Raw genomic sequence first — 18,379 nt, 5'->3', positions numbered from 1 at the left:
TGTCGACTCACTGATGTGACATGAACGATGTCGATGACGATCATGTGACATGAACGGCATGATTTCTACTCCAGCCGTTGATATGACATGTCGATTGCAGTGTGCTGCATTGCTACTGGACGTGGTCGTAAGCGAGAAAAACACGGATTCGGTCGTCATCATAGGCTACGCGTTATAAAACTGTACGTACAGTCAACCACAAAATCCTACGGAACACGAGATCTGAGAAAAAGCCAAATATCTGCGTAGGCTCGCCCAACGCAGCCTATTATTCGCATTTACAGCCTCCACCAGTATATGTGAGTAACATTGTGATGTCCGGTTTTAATGATTTCCTGTTACGGGCTGCTCTGAGATAAACGATTTCTGAGATCTCGTGGTCCGTAAGCTTTTGTGGTTGACTGTACCTACGGCTATGTCATGTGATGTCTGTGTAAACAACGATGACAGCTGCGATAATGAAACCGGTACAGCGTAGCAGTTTCTACGTAGCGTTAGGTGCGACGAGGATATCACTGGGAAATGTGGGGCGGTCCCGGAGGCGGTGCAGTCTAACACTGCGTCTAGAGCTGTCCCGAGGAAGGAGATCGAGAAGCTGGCAAGTGACGCACGTTCCACACGTCTCAACGAGCTTCTCAGTTTTGGCGCGACAGAAGTATGCATGCGATGGTGGTGTAGTGGCAGTTTAATACGTGTCTGCCACGATAAGGCTGATGCATTTGAACATTGTGTAGTTGTTGGTGCTGTAAAAAAGGCAATAAAGAAATAAAAAAGCGATCGTTGCCTAGTGGCAGCTTTAATACATGTCTGCTTCAATCAGGCTGTTGCATTTTAACATTGTGTAATTGTTCGTGGAGTATAAAAAGCAAGAAAAAAAAAACGATCGTGGCCTAGCGTCAGTTTTAATACGTGTCTGCCACAATAAGGCTGATGCATTTTAACATTGTGTGGCTGTTTGTTCAGTAAAAAAAGCAATAAAGCCAAAAAGCTATCATGGTTACAACAATGGGCTGCTGTGTTCGAAGGAAGATCTTCGATCTTCGAAGATCTGTCGGGCCGGCATTACTTTCTTTTACAAAGGCTCCAAGTGTTGCGAGAAAGGATATACATACCGAAGTGCCTCTCCCGCAAAGTGCCTGGAATGAGCTAGGTAAAGAATGCTTTGCATCCAAAAATGCATTTAGAATGATTTTTTTTCAGTTTCGCTTGAAGCCAGATAACGAAACAGGCCACATGCTAGTCTTGGCTATGAAACCTTGTGAAAGTCTCTAGTGTGCGTGCCTTCGTAGTTACATGTGACGTCATTGTGTGTTTTCGTGTTTTTAATATTCTTCAATGAAAATCTTGAGGCAGTCAGCCAGGCAAACATCTACAGCTTTTCGTTAATAACAACATCTATCTCATCTCATCTTTATGCGGAGTTGGACATGACGCCACGTGAAATATGGGTTACTCATTTCGCTTGAGTTGGTCTGGACGTTCAGACGGCATACGCGCAGTGGGGAATATAACAAAATATTAACTTTACGTAAAGGTTTTCCTGTGTATTCTAGGAACTACATCGACATCGCTACATGACACGAACCGGCGCTTCTAAGCTGTAATAAGATCACGGAACATGGACATACAACAAGAGGTCTGCAAAATCTGTCATGTTGTCCCATAATGAATAAGTGCTTGGCAATATGATCAGATGGGCACTGGCACAAAAAAAGTTTTTTTATCCTGTTTGGCACTAATAGAAAGGACGGTGTTATATTTTAGTAACACCCTTCCGTTTCGGTCGGCTTCCTTCAACGACCTGGGGAATATTTTCTCCACTTTTAAGCTCATTCAGTCACATAAATGAAAATAGTTTCAAGGGATTCTTTACAAGTCTAAACTGGTTCACTCTTGCTTTTTAGTACCCTTCGCAGAAACCTATTTGCAACGAAGCGCAATATTAAGTCAGTTTTACACAAACGTAGCGTTTCAAGCAATAAGTTGACAGTAAGTAGCATACGCTAATGAGGATGAAGGCGAAAGCCTGCGTGCTCACGACACGTTCAGTAAATTAATTGCCATTCTCATTCAAATGGGTTGTTACCTATTACTTCTTTCCCTCCAAAGGTCGTGGGTTCGAGTGCTTTAATGAAGTCTACCCTAATTAACAGTGCCTTAATTTTCTTCGTCCTAATTAACACCAAAGGACGTGGCTTCGACTCCCACCAGTGGTCGTGGGTTTAACCATCAATCGTGGCACCATCACTGTTTATGTCATTGAATTTTGGTGTCATAGCGCCGGACGGTCAATTTTTTGACCCATGAACCATTTATGGCTTTCGCCTTAACATCTGCATGTAAATAATTTATCAGGGTGGCATTCTGTGCCCTACGCTTACGTCAGTGAGGATTTGCTTTTCACTCTTTTTGCAGTGCTTCAAGTTCCATTGACGATCTCTTGCGTTATCGTTGGCATCGCTGGAACTACGTACACTGCTCTCGTAAGTTAACGTTCCAGATATTTGTGCTTCATATTCAGATCGTTGTTATAGCATGCAAAACTACAGAATTCCATTGAGATCTTTGGAACAAATGTGGCACTGTTCCGCAACACCTACAATGCCTACAAAATGCGGCCTGTCGTGGCCACTTGTACCAGGGCAAAATTGAAACATAATCGCGTTTGCGAGGGCATGACATAATAAAAAATTATGCAGATCCAACGCCAGTTTTGGAACCTATGTGAAGTGAAAGAAGTGAGGTGCCTAAATAAATGCTCTAAAAGTGCTTACATTCTTGCAACGAGCTTTGCATCATAGTGCTTACGCGCTTGCCTGGCAAATTAGCTAGACGCGAAACGCCCATCACGTGGTACACGCGACCGCGGACAAACACTGTCTCCGGTGTCAGCCCAGTTTACTATTTCCCTATCTCTACGATACAACCACCTTACTCGGCAAGAACCGACAGATCACACGCGCCAGACGACGAGAACGAAGGCCTAGAAAGCTCTGTTTTAATAAAGAAAGTATGTGCTTGAAACTTATATTTCTTTCAACGAGAACATCAATGCACCATTTGTCGTTTCATTGAGTAATTCGGTAGGGAACAGGGCCGACAACCAGCACATCTGCAAGATCAGCATAGATGGAGCGATAGTATCGATGGAGGTATACAGGTTTCTTATATGTGCTGTGGTGTGTGTGAGCTATTTGGCAGCTATTCGGATGAAACCAGCACCCAGCAGCAGCCACGGCGAGCAAAATTCGGGAGAGTTCGCTAATAAAGCTCCTCGCTCTCGGCGACTATATATTTACGCTTGCCTAAATGCAAGGAGGCCATATTTTCCATGAGCATTTCCTGTATATTTTTATGTGTAGGCTTCAAGATGGTCCCATAGCACTCACTTTTATTCTTTCTTTCTCTCTTCCATAAATGCAGTGGCGTGAAGCTACAGGCGTCGTTGCGATACGGGCGATGAGAGGGCGTATCTTAAAAGCGGTCAGAAACTAATACATGCTACTGACGAACACATTAGTCGGAAGAGTAGAATTTCGGGCCAGTTGGTGATGCATATTTGAGTACGGTAAGCGGGATAGACGGGACAAAGTAAGGTGAGACCGATGGGATGAACGCTACTGAAAACTGTGAACGTTTATTCGTTCACAGATGTCAGTAGCGCTTGCCCCGCCTGTATTGACTTACTTTTTTCCCGTCAATCGCGCTTCACCGTACTCAAATATACATTAGCCAGAGTCGGTGGTGCAAGGCGTTGCGTTTTGCCTGTTGGTGCATCTGCCTTAACCGGTTTTTGTAAACGGCTAGGACGTGGTATTGCATGCTATACCATGAACTGGTTCAAAGTGGGTAAGAAGTGTTTTGTCTCGACTATGAAATCTGTATATACACCTGTGCGGAGCGTGCGTCCTTGTTCCAAGTTTCGCATAAACCAGATGAACCACATAAGTGGTTTCGTGCGATACCGACAATGGAACAGACATTGCAGCCATGCGACCATGTGTGCTAATTGTTTTGAGAACGAAATGAAATCTACAGCCTATGAAGCACGAGTAAAAGTGCGGTATTCTGTTTCATGCTAGAACCAAACCCCTGCTTTTCCTACTTGTAATATGATGCAATGTTCGTTTCCAACACGCCATACATGATGGTTGGGCTCCGGAGTAAAAGCTGTCATACTGACAGCTTGACAAGTAATGAAGGCCTCATGGCAGGAAGAGCCGATGTCGCCGCAATCAATAGAAATAGGAATGTGAAAATGGTATTCGGTTTAGACGCACACGACAAAGGTAACATAATACTAAATGCCGTGACATTTTGACGAAAAAGAACACATCTTGCCATGAAAATACTCCTGTAGATCAACATTACCATCTTCGGAAAAAAGTGGTATAACAAATTCACAAAATCTATGCCTGGAAATACTGAGCAACGAAAATATAGGATAATAAACACTCTATATTCTTCTTCTTCTTTGTGGGGTTTAACGTGCCAAAACCAGTTCTGATTATGAGGCACGCCGTGGTGGAGGGCTCAGGATTAATTTTGACCACCTGGGGATCTTTAACGTGCACTACAACGCAAGCACACGGGCGTTTTTCATTTCGCCTCCATCGAAATGCGGCCGCCGCGGCCGGGATTTGATCTATAAACACTCTATAGAAAATACAATAAACACTCTATAGAAAATACAGTATGAATTCCACAATAAATAGGTTGGCCAAAAAACAGTTCTTGGTTTGGCTTCAGTCAGAAGGAAAGGCTCATTCAATCCAGAAAGTAATTGCCTGATATATTATTTTCCGTATATCGTCGGATTTCGTATTTTCTGGAAGCCTATTTAGGTACCTAGGTGGAAGATTATTTAGTTTTTGTAAACCCTGTGTGGTGTGAAACATTTTTATATTCAATTAATATGCATTTCTCGTTTAATATTTAAAATTCCTTGTGTCAGGTTTTGTGACGTACTTTTGAACAAATCGTAAATTTTTTAGCGCATTCATTTTTAAAATACGACATACGCAATAAATATATATTTAAGGCAATTCAAGTATATTCTGCTTTAAAGAATTCTTGAGTGTAGTGTTTGTGCGAGCTCTTGAACAATAAAAAACTCTAACAAATATCATTTAATACAATTTCTTGTGACGTTGTACAGTATATGAGGTTACAGTAGGTTAAGAGGGAACAATGTACTGCATATTATCAGCATTCCATAATGACACTAATGCTAGATAGCGATGCTCATAAAGAAGAGAAAAAATAGTGCTTGTAAACAACGAAAAGAGTTATGTGATCATCTAAAGTTATCTGGTCATTAAGTATTATTGTGTCTAATGTTTTAAATATTTGAGCTATGTCAATGACTCTTGCCCGAATCTATTTTTGCAATGTTCGCTTGTTTGTTTCGAGACCTATGAATGACAACTTTTTTCTTTGCGCTAATAACATGGAGCGCAGTAATTGACGTACACAGTTTTAATTACTCTAGTAGACAGCTTTATAGGTCAATCAGTGAAGCAATGTTGTCAGCTCTCAAGAATATACTAATGTGGTCAGCATACATATATTAGCATCGTAGACAGAGACCACCATATTAGTGATTTAAATGTAGCAAAATAGGGGCCTAAATACCGCTCTAGGGTAGACCACGGCGAGACGGTTGCATTGCAGACGGGAAGTTATTTGTAGTTGTCACTTGACCTTATGTGCTGTAGGCAACAACTAAGTGATCCAACGTAGCCAGGATGACTAAAACATTGAAGTTTGCGAATTATGACAAATGTTCACTGAAGCAAAACATCTTAGTTAGCCAGGCTGGTAATTCGGGGTTGTTAGTCTGTAATACTGAGATACCAAATAGCGCTAAAATGACAAAGAAGGATATCAAAACGACAGCACGCGGCGCTATTTTCAAACTGGGGATCTTGAGAAACACATTTTTATATGGATCTCTTGCACATGGAAACTGGGGCGTGACATAATGTCATGCCCCATGGTTATTTATTTAAATAGTCATGTACGCGCGTCAACTTTGATGTACGTATTTGACAATTTCAAAACAGTTTGCTTTCTCTCTAATAAATGTTATTCTAATGCGGTAGTACTCCAGCTATGACCATGCACCCGTGACATGCGTATTAGTTTCAACAGGTGACCCGTAAAACGAGCAATCGCAGGGAATTGTGGGGCGCGCCGTCTGCTAGCAGCTTCCGGTACGACGGACAACGCGGCGGCATCGGCCGCATGGCCGGCGCACGTGTTTTTTAACGCGGTTTCAACTGTCAGTCGTGCGAATCTTTCCGTCCGCTTTGTCGACCAGCAATGTCGTACCATTCATGCAGCTGATTTCTAGGTTTCAGTTCATTCTGGGCGCGATGATGACGAGCCAAGACAAGGATACGCTTTTATTCATAAAGGAACTCTGGTTTTCATTTCGGCGGCCTTTTTTTTTCTGCCAGGTTTAGCTGCACGACATTTGCCGTTGCTTGGACGCACCGTCACTGACTGCTCTGCCTGCGGGTCAGTCAGACAGGTGAAAAAGCCATCTTTATCCTATAATTTATCAAGCGTATGGTAGCATTACTTAGAAAATCGGGTGCTGAGGCGATGGCTACAGCGGTGCATGCTGTTCTGTGATCGCAGCTAGAAACCGATATCGTCGGTATAACGACACTGCTAGTGCTGAAAATGATAACTTTGCGCGCTGTCAACGGCATTTCTTCGTAGAAACTCTAGGTTCATTTGAAGTGGTACGTAGTTAGACATTCTCGCTTTTTTTGTCAACAATGGCCGTATCGCCGTCATATTACGGCTGTGCATTATCTCTATCTGTGCTAAATGAGCTAAGGAGGCCTAGTTGGTTACGAGTATTATGTATGTATCTCGATGTGTCCCGCTTAAATTCGCGCCGTAAAATCTGGTTTCAAAATATCTCTATATGTGCATGCGAGTACTGACATAGTTCTGGTTGTCTGAGTCAATGTTAGAGAAAGAAATATCTTGGGGAATCATTCCGTTTCGGCCCTCACACAGCTAATCGCCGCCTGATAAGTGGCACTGTACGTTCATTTTCTTTTTGTTCACGGATGGTCTCTGCCTTGTTACACTTTTGGAAGTGGCAGCCATTCCTCTGTTGCTTGTGCACAGCTGACTCAGCAAGGGTTGCTGCAAGGCAGTAGTTACATGTGTTCACCTTTAACGCTTGAATTTAAGCAGCCAACGGCTGAACAGCTGACGATGGTTTTGCTTAGGCACCTGCAACAGGGTAATCTTCGAGTGGGACAAAGCCGGACTGCAAACGCAAGTGGCTCAGCCAGCTAAGGCGTTACGCTGCTGAGCACGGGCTCGCGGGATCGAAGCCCGGCCGCGGGGGCCGCATTTCGATGGAGGCGAAATGCGAAAACGCCCGTGTGCTTGCGTTGCAGTGCATGTTAAAGAACCCCAGGTGGTCAAAATTAATCCGGAGCCCTTCACTACGGCGTGCCTCATACACAGAACTGGTTTTGGCACGTAAAACCAAAGAAAGAAGAACGGACTGCAAGCGCATCAATGGAATTGAACGGCGAAGCGGTGGCGGCGGCTGCGCTGACTCGAACCGGAAGCAGCTAGCAGACAGCGCATCTCACAATCCCTCGCTATTTTACGGGTTACCTATTGAAATTTTTGCGGGAAAAAGAGTTCTGATACTTCGCAGCGAGTTCATTCCTAAAACTGAAGCATATGCAATGATTTTGTTTTAAAATGTTAGCATTGCAAATCAGAATCACTGCATCTGCGGTCTCGTATGAATATTTATCAGCCCCCCCCCCCCCCCCCCCCCGCAATTTTGTCTACAATGTCTTTGTGACACTCGAAAAGACATTTCGGCACGAACATTGCGAACTCAGGCTGGACTTTGTGGCAACACCCTTGCACCTGGAGTCACATAACGCACGGAGCCCCATCCGAGCACAAACTTTCATGGGCTTTTCGATAGTGAGCGGGCGTGTTACGGCATCTCACAGCGGCCGCGGAATCTACGGAGCGCATGGATTTAAATTCCGAAACTTTATGGGTATAAAGTTCTCATAAACTTTTGACGCGCAAGGTGCACTGACCGTTCTAAAGATGTGCTTTAGAGTTTCAATTAAGGAACCTTATGGGTTTAATGTTCTTATAAACTTCGGCAACATGCACGCACTGGAGCCCTCGTATCCAAGCTGTTCCAGAAATGGAAGCACGCACTCGCAATCTTCCACACACACGAAAATACTAAATATCACCGTGACTGTCAGCTGGCAGCTAATAATTTTCTCCAAACGTTTTCAGGAAGCGCGCCCAATGTGATCGATCAGCTGGACCACGGCACGCAAAGAAATATAAAAGAAAACAGAAGCTAACGGCCTATTATTGAGGCAGTTCTTTTTTGCGGGCGACAAGGTCTGGCTCTCCGTGGCCATAGGGACAGTGGTCCTGTGGATTTAAGCAAAGCTCCCGCTGAAAATGCTGGTATATTTTCAGAGCACTTTGCATGCGAGCTGATTGTGGAGATACATAAGAACCATTTGGAAAGTTACCGCACTAATGCCTCGTATTTAAGGCCAGATGTACAAATCCAAATTATACAATTTTGTGGTGAAATTATGAAAATGCCTAGATGCATAAGTAAACGCTGAAGGCTGCTTCTCCATAGTTGCTGACGAAACGACGGAATCGAACAGCTTACTGTTTGTGCAAGGTACCTATACAACGATACCAACGACATCGAAGGAGCGTTTTTAGGTTTTAGCACCGCAATTGATGCCCACTCTCATTGCGACTGCAGGTTCTATGTAAATGTGTACAAACTGCTGCAGATTCTAGTGACCCTTCCAGTGACCACTGCCAGCGCAGAGAGAAAAAAACGTCGCAGTTTTGCTCGAAAGGCGAAGAATCAATTGCAATATCAAAGTAGTGGAGAGCTATAAGGAGTATTGATAATAGTATTATCGGCTTCATAAACTTGACACATTCGCTTACTAACTGAATTAACAAGCCTGGTGCCAGCGCGCACAAGCAAACATGAATAGACTGGATGACCGCAGAAAACCACTGTGAAAACGCGGGCGTGGGGAAGCGCGCCCACCACAGCGAGCGAAGGTTCGTGCGGTCTCTCGCTTCAACGGAAACTGAGCGGCGTAAGCACAGCGCATACAAAGGTCAGAGCTAGAGTGTAGTCAGAGCCGTGTGGAGATCGCTTTCAAGATACGGTGCGCGCGACTACACTGACAGCCGGCACAGGCCCAAAGTACAAGAACTATAGTGTACTTGACAATGGTCGAGTGTGCCTAACGGCGCTCTCCCGCTGAGGTGCCGCGTATGGAAAAATTGTGCGAGGGCGCTGTGAGCGAACTGCCTTAGGGCGGAGACGCGCTCCGCGGCATATTCAACGTACTTTCGCTGCAGGCGCCGAGGCCGATTGCGCATAGTACGCTCTTAAAATATTGCTTTATTTCAACTGCAAAATTGTGTTTACACCATTTTGCCAAACATACCTATATTTGAAGCATGGATTATACAACGCGACGTCTTCAATTTTGCTGTCGTTGTCAAGCGCGTCGTCTGCTCGGGAGCGCACGTTCGCTACGCGGCCACTGGCGGACGCCCTGTCTGTGCAGTACATTTTTTAAATGTTTTAGTTGCTTTGGTGCGCCAATAACTCTTGACGGCTGGTACCAAATGTAGCTTTAGCCAGGTGAACTGCTGTTTTTACCACTATCTTCTAAAAGTAATCGGTATCTCTGCAACGTTAAGCTACGTAAGAACATTTTATTATTGATATCGTGTCATTTTACGCGCGCTTCTTGTTGGTGGTTATTGATCAGGGACAATGATCGAAGTAAACAATATTAGAGTGAAATAAACCAGGTTTATTATTTGCGTGGCGCGAAGAATGGCGAATACATGTATTTCTAGGCAATTAAGTCAAAATGTACATAGATGTGTATATTCATGATATATGTGTAAGGGAAAAAATAACAAATATTCGAAATGCACTAACCACATTTGGCCCTTGCGCCACAAAACACCAAATATCATCATCATCATCATCGAGATGCACTAATTGAAAAAGTGAGAACTCCCGACCGGAATAAGCGCACGTGTTTGCAGAACAAACACACTTATTAGTGAATACTGCACATAAAACTCTCATTCGCAGGCATAATATTCATAGCAGGCAAAACCATCTTATATATATATATATATATATATATATATATATATATATAGGGTGTTTCATGCATTTCTTCGCAAAGTTCGGGAATTCATATCTCGAAAATGGTGCCATCCCGAGAATTCGTTCCAAGTTGATCCGCCTTGCGAACTCCACAGCTACAATTTGTAAATTGCAATATGGGCTATCAGGTAATTAGTTAAAAACTTAATTAGTGAACTTCTGTTAATTATTCTATCATGTATTTCAATTTCTTGTGTATGTGCGCCTCTTCGAGCAGACCAGCTCATTAGCTAGAATTGGGCTATCTGCCACAGGCCACCTTAAATAAATTTTGAAAGTGTTCGCTGAAACACCCTGTATATATTTACACAAGTGTAATTGATATACTGCACGACACCGAATATTCGTTTCCATTCGAATGTAACGCATAACAGCACCATTGAAGTCTCAAAAGTGAGTGACCGATGCAACTGAGGACTGTTATTCCGAATGACTGTGCTGCTGGAGAGTCGTGGCTGTTGCACAGAGGCGCAGTTCCTGAGAGAATCAACGCATGGGTGTTAATAAGTCCTGCTTAAGAAGTTCTTAGCTATCATTCAATATAAACGGCCCCGTTTGGGCGCAGCCTGTAAATCGGCCAACTTGACTCAGACAAGAATTTTTGACAGTCTCATCATGATTGCAACCCATTAAAACTGAGTTGCCCATGTGGTACCGCACTCATCTTCAACGAACACAAGAGATCTGCACATATCTCTACGTGTACGTGAGGTATGTCATTCCTTTAATTGTTTCATTATGGTCGTTATGATAGTGCACCGGATAACTGAAAGCAGCCGTTTACAATATATAAGCTGGTGAGTTGAGCGGTCATACATTTGGGAACGTCATTACATTTATGTATGAAATATAGGATAAGCGTAACCTGTTTTTCACGGAAATCAGACTCGAGAATAATTTACAACTATTTTGTTTACACCCCTAGAAAAAAGCCGAAGAACGCAACCACATGCTTTTCTCACTCTTCTTTAAATTAAATAAATTCTTGGGTTTACGTGGCAAAACCACGATATGATTATAAGGTTTAGTTCTCACTCTCTGCGCTTCTTTAACGCGCGCCTAAGTCGAAGTACATGAGTGTTTTTCGATTTCCCTCCCGTCGAATTCTGAAATCTGGATTGAACCCGCAAGTTCCATAGATTTTAGCAGCCCAACGCCGTATCCACTACATAGCCACTAATAAGACTACCACGGCACCTTTCTTTCTTTCCTTCTTTCTTTTTCTTTTTGCAGTGTTGCCAGGGAAAAAATTTTCCAAGTTCGGCTTATACGGCCAAACATAAGCATATAAAATGACAAACTAAAACTGTTTTCGGCGCTCGAGGTCCTACCGCAATGAATGACGCTGTACCAATTACTCCTCGTTCTGTTACCCGAGGAAGGCGGAAACTTGAATGGAATGTTGCGCTGCAGTTTACACTTTTTTATCTATAACAATGCTTTCCGTAAGTCTGAGTACAAGGTGCCGGATGGGGCACATGTGCTGTATACTTGTTAGAAGGGACAAGCAGGAAGGTTACATGTGTTTCTTCGTCTGCGTTTCGCAACACCTACCGATGGAAAACTATATGCGCAACAATACACACGAGAGATACATGCTGCTTGAAGAACGAGAAAAATATTTGTTTACCAAAGGGAACCGTATACCATAGTAGAATGAAAGCCGACACTGCGGCCGCAATGCACGCGCATCACCGAGCGGCGTTAAACATAAAATAAAATAAAGAAGAGAAAGCAAGGAATTCTTAAGGCATAAATACATGTCATATGCAATTATGAACACCATTTGAGCGGTCTGAACGCAAATATCAGCGCGCGAAGTAGCACGAATGACCCTGCCGAGCTGTATCGCCAGCAGTTTCCAACGGCGCGACCTTGATGCGGCCCACTCCACTTCGATCGCAGCGCCGCCACAGTATTTTGCCACATCGGGCGCCTCACTGCAAAATATGCGCCGCCCCAGCCGCTCGTCCCACTCGACCCTATTCTAGTACACTCTACAAGAACGCATTTGTTGGCACAGTAGAAGCCCCCCCTCCCTTCTTGCCGCGGTGCCTTCCTTCGCGTGGGAGATTGCGTCGCCAGTTACCCTTGCGCCCGGTGCAAGATACGCATTTGGTGCCGAAGCACAGTGTCCCCCCCCTCCCTCCCTCCCATACCCCCACGCCCTTTCACACGACGGGAGTCGCGTTTTCTAACCGCTGTGCGTTCGCTCTCCGTGAAGGCGCGCGTCCCCCGCGCGCTTTCACTTGCACATACGGCGCGCAGCGGCGATTTTATCACCCTTGGACTTCATACGGAACCTAACGGCGACAGCAGAATTCCGCTTGAAGTCTCCATATAATTGCTATCGCAATAATATTTTTTAACATAACATTGCTAAAAACTACTTGCGCTCTACAATGTCTGTGAAACGCATAGTTAGGCTGGCGCTTCTATATGCCCACAGAGACGTCGGAATCAACGTGTCCGAGGCCATTGACCGCTTCGCTACACTTCCCCACCCAGTGAAGTTTATCTTTAGAGAGCGAAGCAGCAAAAATCAATGCAAGTAAAAAGCTCTGTTCCTTTACGCCCATAAACTCGTAATTATGAAAACGTTGACTGTTCATTAGCTTTTAAAACCGCAGAATATTTCGCCGTTTATTCTAACAGTTAGCATCATGATCAAAATTATCATGCGAGTACGAAAATTACGAGGACATAAAAAACCAATTTTGACCGACCTTGCTCACTGAAAGCCCGGCCCTCGTGACGTTTCCCAAGAAACACACACGGATATAGGGCAATAAAACTTGCCGCGTAATTTGTGGCTTTCGTTTGGCCTTTTCTTTCCTTATTAGGTACCTGCTTTTACTTCTTTTTTGAACCGAAGCAATACCCTTCTTTAAAATTGGGTGCAAAATATTTGTTGCCGCTCTGCAGGCAGCTAAATCGCACATTTTCGTACTGATGTCTGCAATATTCCTCTATTATTCTACCCATACGGTGCTGCCCTGACCACCGCATGGCACAAGTACATATCGCGATAGCTTTGTTCTTGCCTGGATCGTCTGTCTTTTTATGCGTAAAGTTTACTATCTCTGACTGCGCAACATGTTTATTGGTCTTGTTTCACGCATTATATACAGTGACGTTTGCTTAGATATGTAGAATAATTGGAGATTTGCTTGTATACTTAAATATCTTGTGCGGTTTTGTGTATACAAGCAATGAACTTTGTTTCTGCAGCGACACTTTTTGCCCTTTATCAAGTTGTATCTTCGCATTTGTATATTCCATTCTATCTTCGCATTTCTAATGTATATGTTGCATAACTCCTGCTTTTTATATGTACTCACTGTTGCGACTATAATATCGGTGTAATTACTAGAGGCCGGATCTTCGGACATTAAAAAAGCGCGTTTTAGGCGCCAAAAATGGGCAGGCAATACAACGTTTTAGGCTTCCAACGTCGTAAATATAGGCACAATAAATCTTTACATAAATGCAAATTATTTCAAACGAAGACGTGCGTGACCTGTATCTACGACAAAAAAAAAACACAAAAAAACACTAGAAATGTTATTGTGTATGATTGGACAAATGCGCCAACAGTTGAACATAGCCGTGCAGTTGCCCCATAAAACTGCTGGACTATTGACGATCAATTGGCCTAATTCAACAAGCACACTGCTCATATTCATGTTCAACGGCCACTGTACTCGAGCGTCGCATATAGTGAAACATGCATGAAAAATAATACTTGAAAGTTGGGAATACTGATTAAAAATGCGGTACTTTATGTCTGCCTGACGCAATAATTTAAGACACAACAATAACAGATAAATATTAAATGCAAGAGAGACTACGATTTATTAAGAAATTAACATGTTCTTACTTGAGGACTGTTAGGCACAACTCTGGCAATTTTCTCACACACAATGAGATTATCCGAATTGTACAGGCAAAACGTCCCAACGCTGTCAAATACACTTCCGCCCATTAGAAGTGCACATGTTTGAAGAAATCTGTTTAGAGAGCAAGCGGAACGTAGTCTAAGAATCACTGTGAAGACTGTGGAAAGAATAGCTAATTACCACCATCTCCAGATTTTTGGATTCAAAATTATGCCGCTTGTCACTGAGAATGATCTAGTACGCTGAGAAGGAACGCTCAGTGGTGGTGAACACCTTAAAAAGTAAATTACAAACAAAACAAAAGCCGCCTGCTCATAACATTTTTCTTCCTTATTTTGCTCTTCACTCTCCTTTCCCCTGGCGGCTCTCCGCGGTTTCGCATTCGCCAATCGCTCGCGCCATGTCAGCGCGGCGGCGTATGCTGGCCGACGCCTCCAATTTCACTGCTGCTAGCGGTTGTTTTCCAGGAGTTGGTTGAACTAGAGGACTAGGTTAAACCCCATAGAGTTCCGGACAGTCAATGTTGCCCGGTAACATGAATAACGGTCTCTAACGGCACTTGAAAGTGACACTCGAGGGTAAATAGTGTTAATATAGGCGCCAATATTGAAAATAGGCATTTATAGACATTTAGGCACAAACTCGAAAATAGGCATTTATAGGCACTATAAAATCGCTATTAAAGCCCTTCTTAACCTCTAATTCATACTCATAAATCAAAGTGGGGCGGTAGAAGCGCAAGAAACAAAAAGGCATTTGCCTAAAATCCGGTCTCTAGTAATTACAATACACGACCGGGAACAACTGCTCCTGCGCAATCTATTGCAACGAAGGACAGCGTCATCGAGGTTTTTCCCTGGCCGTTGCATATGTACAATAATGTAAACAAGGTTCTTGAATGACAAAGATTGATCAAAATGTTTGTCATCAACTTGTTCATTTCATGGCCTTTACGTTTTTCATATCAGCTGCTTGCACTGATTTGCTGGTTTCGAACTGATATAGTTCTAAAGTTCGGATGATATTTTGTTTACTTATGAAATAGACAAAAAAAACGCGGAAGCATTCTTCTTTTTTCGGGGATTTCACGTGTAAAAACCAGTTCTGATTATGAGGCACGCCATAGAGGAGGGCTCCGAATTAATTTTGACCACCTGGGGTTCTTTAACGTGCACTAAAAGTTGTCGCAGTTTCACCTGAAAGGCGAAGCATCAATTGCGATAGCAAATTTGTAGAGAGCTATACGGAGCAATGATACTAGCTTTATCAGCTGTATAAACTTGGACATGCAGCAGCACCGGCAACACGCAGAACTGTTGTCGACGCCGTCGGCGTTTTGCCCGCGTTCGCTCAAAATGCGTGCGGCGTTGGTGACTGCTGCCGGAGCCTCTGATATAAATAGGCACTTGGTGCCGCAGCTAAACGTCGCCTCCCTTACCCCCCTCCACCCCCCCCCCCCCCGACGGCCTTTCACGCGTCGGAAGAAGGCGCGTTTGCTCTACATATAGGTGATTACAAAGGAGGAAAGAGACGCCTACTTTTGCAGCCCTTAAGGGAGCACGGCGCAGAACGCGCGTTTGTTCTCCGCCGTGCGTTCACTCCCCGTGAAAGAGCGCGTCCCTCGCGCCCTTTCACTCGCACATACAGCGTTCGGTGGCGCGCGGCGACGATTTCATCTCCATTGACGTCATACGGAACCTCACGGCGACGGCAACGGCGACGGCGACGCCGACGGCAGAAATCTGCTTTGGAGTGTCCATATAATTGCTATCGCAATAAAACGCAAGCACACGGGCGTTTTTGCATTTCGCCTCCATCGAAATGCGGCCGCCGCGGCCGGGATTCGATCCCGCGATCTCGTGCTCAGCAACGCCTTAGCAGATTGAACCACCGCGACGGGTCGCTGAAGCATTGATATGAGTTATTTCTGCCATAATTTTTGGGACATACGAATATAATAATTATTTTATGAAAAAATACATATTTCACTTGACAGTGCGTGGCGTTCCATAATTTGTTTGCAGCATCTAATATTCAATGGCATTGGCAATGGCAATGCAATTATTATTACTGTATTTGATCCCACGACAAATTCTATAAGGAGGAGCCGCACTACAACGTGAGCTCCCTCCGCCCCCCCCCCCCCCCCCCACCCGAACAAAATGTCTGGCTACGCTACTCAGCGAAATGTACCAAGTTTTCTTTTCAAAGCCATTATTTCTTTGTATAGAGGAACCTCTGCATACAGGAAATATGTGACGTCATTCTGAGAATTTTTCGACGTGTTTTTACTCGCTGCGGCGTCAGCCATTCTTGTACCATATTTCAGTCACGCCGACCGATTTTCGCGTAATGGGGCATATAATGTTTTTGCATTAAAATATTGCAATAGTTCGGCTATCGTTGTGTGGCGATCTCAGCCAGTTCGAAGGTGGCAGTCTTGCTGAAGGAAGCTTGGTGATTAAACGCCTGTTGGCTAGCTTGAAGAGTGCACGTGACCATTTCGTTCACTTCATCAGGGAGGCCTCCGGAGCGTCGTATGGGCCGACTGCGTGCAAGCAGTTATCATGACCGTATCGCCACTGGTCATCATCGGGAAGATTATCTACGATTCTACCACTAGCGTCGAGCCACCACGGTCTCTGAATGATCTGAATATTACAGCCTATTTTCTCCGGTAAGCGGCTACACTTCGTTGGTCTACATATGTTATGCCGTATCGCCAAGGTGAACCGATATTTGAACGCATTGTTGTCAGGACGGTCACCTGAAATACCTCTGTAGTGGTTCGCTTCGATGCACGCGTAATTGAATGTGTGTACTCAGCATTTTATAATGTAATTTGGACATATGAGGTGGCAGTGCTGTTGCTCGGAATGCTCCGGGTAGACCAGGGGCACCTCTTTCGAGAGAGAGCAGATGCAGTTTTATCAAATGAGAATTGGTCACACCGGGGTCTTCACGGGGGCCGCAGAGAATTGACCGAAAACTACCCCCGATAGCTTATTTTTGAGTACCCACAGAAGCAGGTGCGGGACATTGGATGCGCATTTGTCTCGATTTCGTTGCTTTGGGCTGCTGTGGTAGATAAATATATACACAGCCTTCTACGTTTCGTTGTCATATGCCACGAAGAAATAAAATAAACATTCACTGCTACGCCTCCCGCAACGTATTCCTTGAACCGAGTACAAGCTGATTTATGTTCCTAATACGATATGTAGGGTAAAACCACTAAATTATTTTACCGAGGGAGCTGCCATCATTCATGTGCTTGAATAATATTCTTGTACCTGCAATCCATCTTCGCAACCGAGAAGAACGTTCGAACGTACTCCTCAATTTAAACGCAATGGATAAATAATCAATAAAGGCGCTCTATGGTTTGGCCGCTCAACAAACAGGTACGTTCAAAGCATGTTACACAGTAAACTCAGGGAAAGAGTGCACTGTCGAGCAGCCGGAGTGCCACCCGCCACCAAGGGGTATTGTCATCATGGGGTTGCAGACGTACTTATGAAGCATTTGTGACATTAACTTTAGCTCAGTACCATCATTTACGTTGGTCACATAAGTGGCAATAAATACATTGATCCAATTTGATGAACTACACATCTACATCTAAAGCGATGAAAATATGTGTATTATACACTGATCTTAAATATCGCACTAATTTGTGAGCAGGGCTGTTGTGAATTTCTCGTGAACTTTGTAACAATTTTACAAAAACTGTAAAGTCATATATCAAACCTGTCCGCTTTATATGATCAACAGATGTGGAGTGTCTTTCGAAATGAGTCAAATCCATCTAAACAGAATTTGAGAAAACGGCGAAAATTTGCTAGGCATACTAAATACAACGCTGTCAAAGCTATTTTACGATATGTTTTACATGTCGGCTAGGCGAAATTTACGGCCACAATCAATTGAAAAATATGCAGCGGTTTTCACCATTATTAGCATGATAACTTTAAATTTAGCTCATATTGAATTGAGACATTGAATTAAATGCGGTATTCTTGAAAAAGCTTTATTGAAATTGACTTTCAAGAGTGATAGGATGGAGTTTTGACAGAAAAGTCATTAAATATAGGCAACAGTGCTTCAAGAGCGCTATAACTATACACGAAGAGTAGGCGAGTCTTCTTCGCAGCACAAGCAGCTGTCTTCAAATTCTTCTGAATGATCATTATTTTCTTGAGCACGCCTGAGGACATTCACG

General features: G+C 43.8%; 1 protein-coding gene across 1 annotated transcript in view; it reads left to right on the top strand.

The window, feature by feature from the left end:
- The window catches only part of LOC119443035 (sodium-coupled monocarboxylate transporter 2-like), a 109,290-nt gene that overhangs the window by 52,885 nt on the left and 38,026 nt on the right, over positions 1-18,379 (top strand). The window contains exons 5-6 of the mRNA XM_037708164.2: positions 2,416-2,483; positions 16,677-16,834. Of these exons, the coding sequence (XP_037564092.1) occupies positions 2,416-2,483; positions 16,677-16,834 (226 nt within the window). The remainder of the gene's footprint in view (positions 1-2,415; positions 2,484-16,676; positions 16,835-18,379) is intronic.

Source organism: Dermacentor silvarum, chromosome 1, assembly GCF_013339745.2.
Source record: "Dermacentor silvarum isolate Dsil-2018 chromosome 1, BIME_Dsil_1.4, whole genome shotgun sequence".
In the NCBI taxonomy this organism is placed as follows: Eukaryota; Metazoa; Arthropoda; class Arachnida; order Ixodida; family Ixodidae; genus Dermacentor; species Dermacentor silvarum.
The sequence above is the reverse complement of the archived record's forward strand: the minus strand, read 5'-3'. Positions and strand labels throughout refer to the sequence as shown.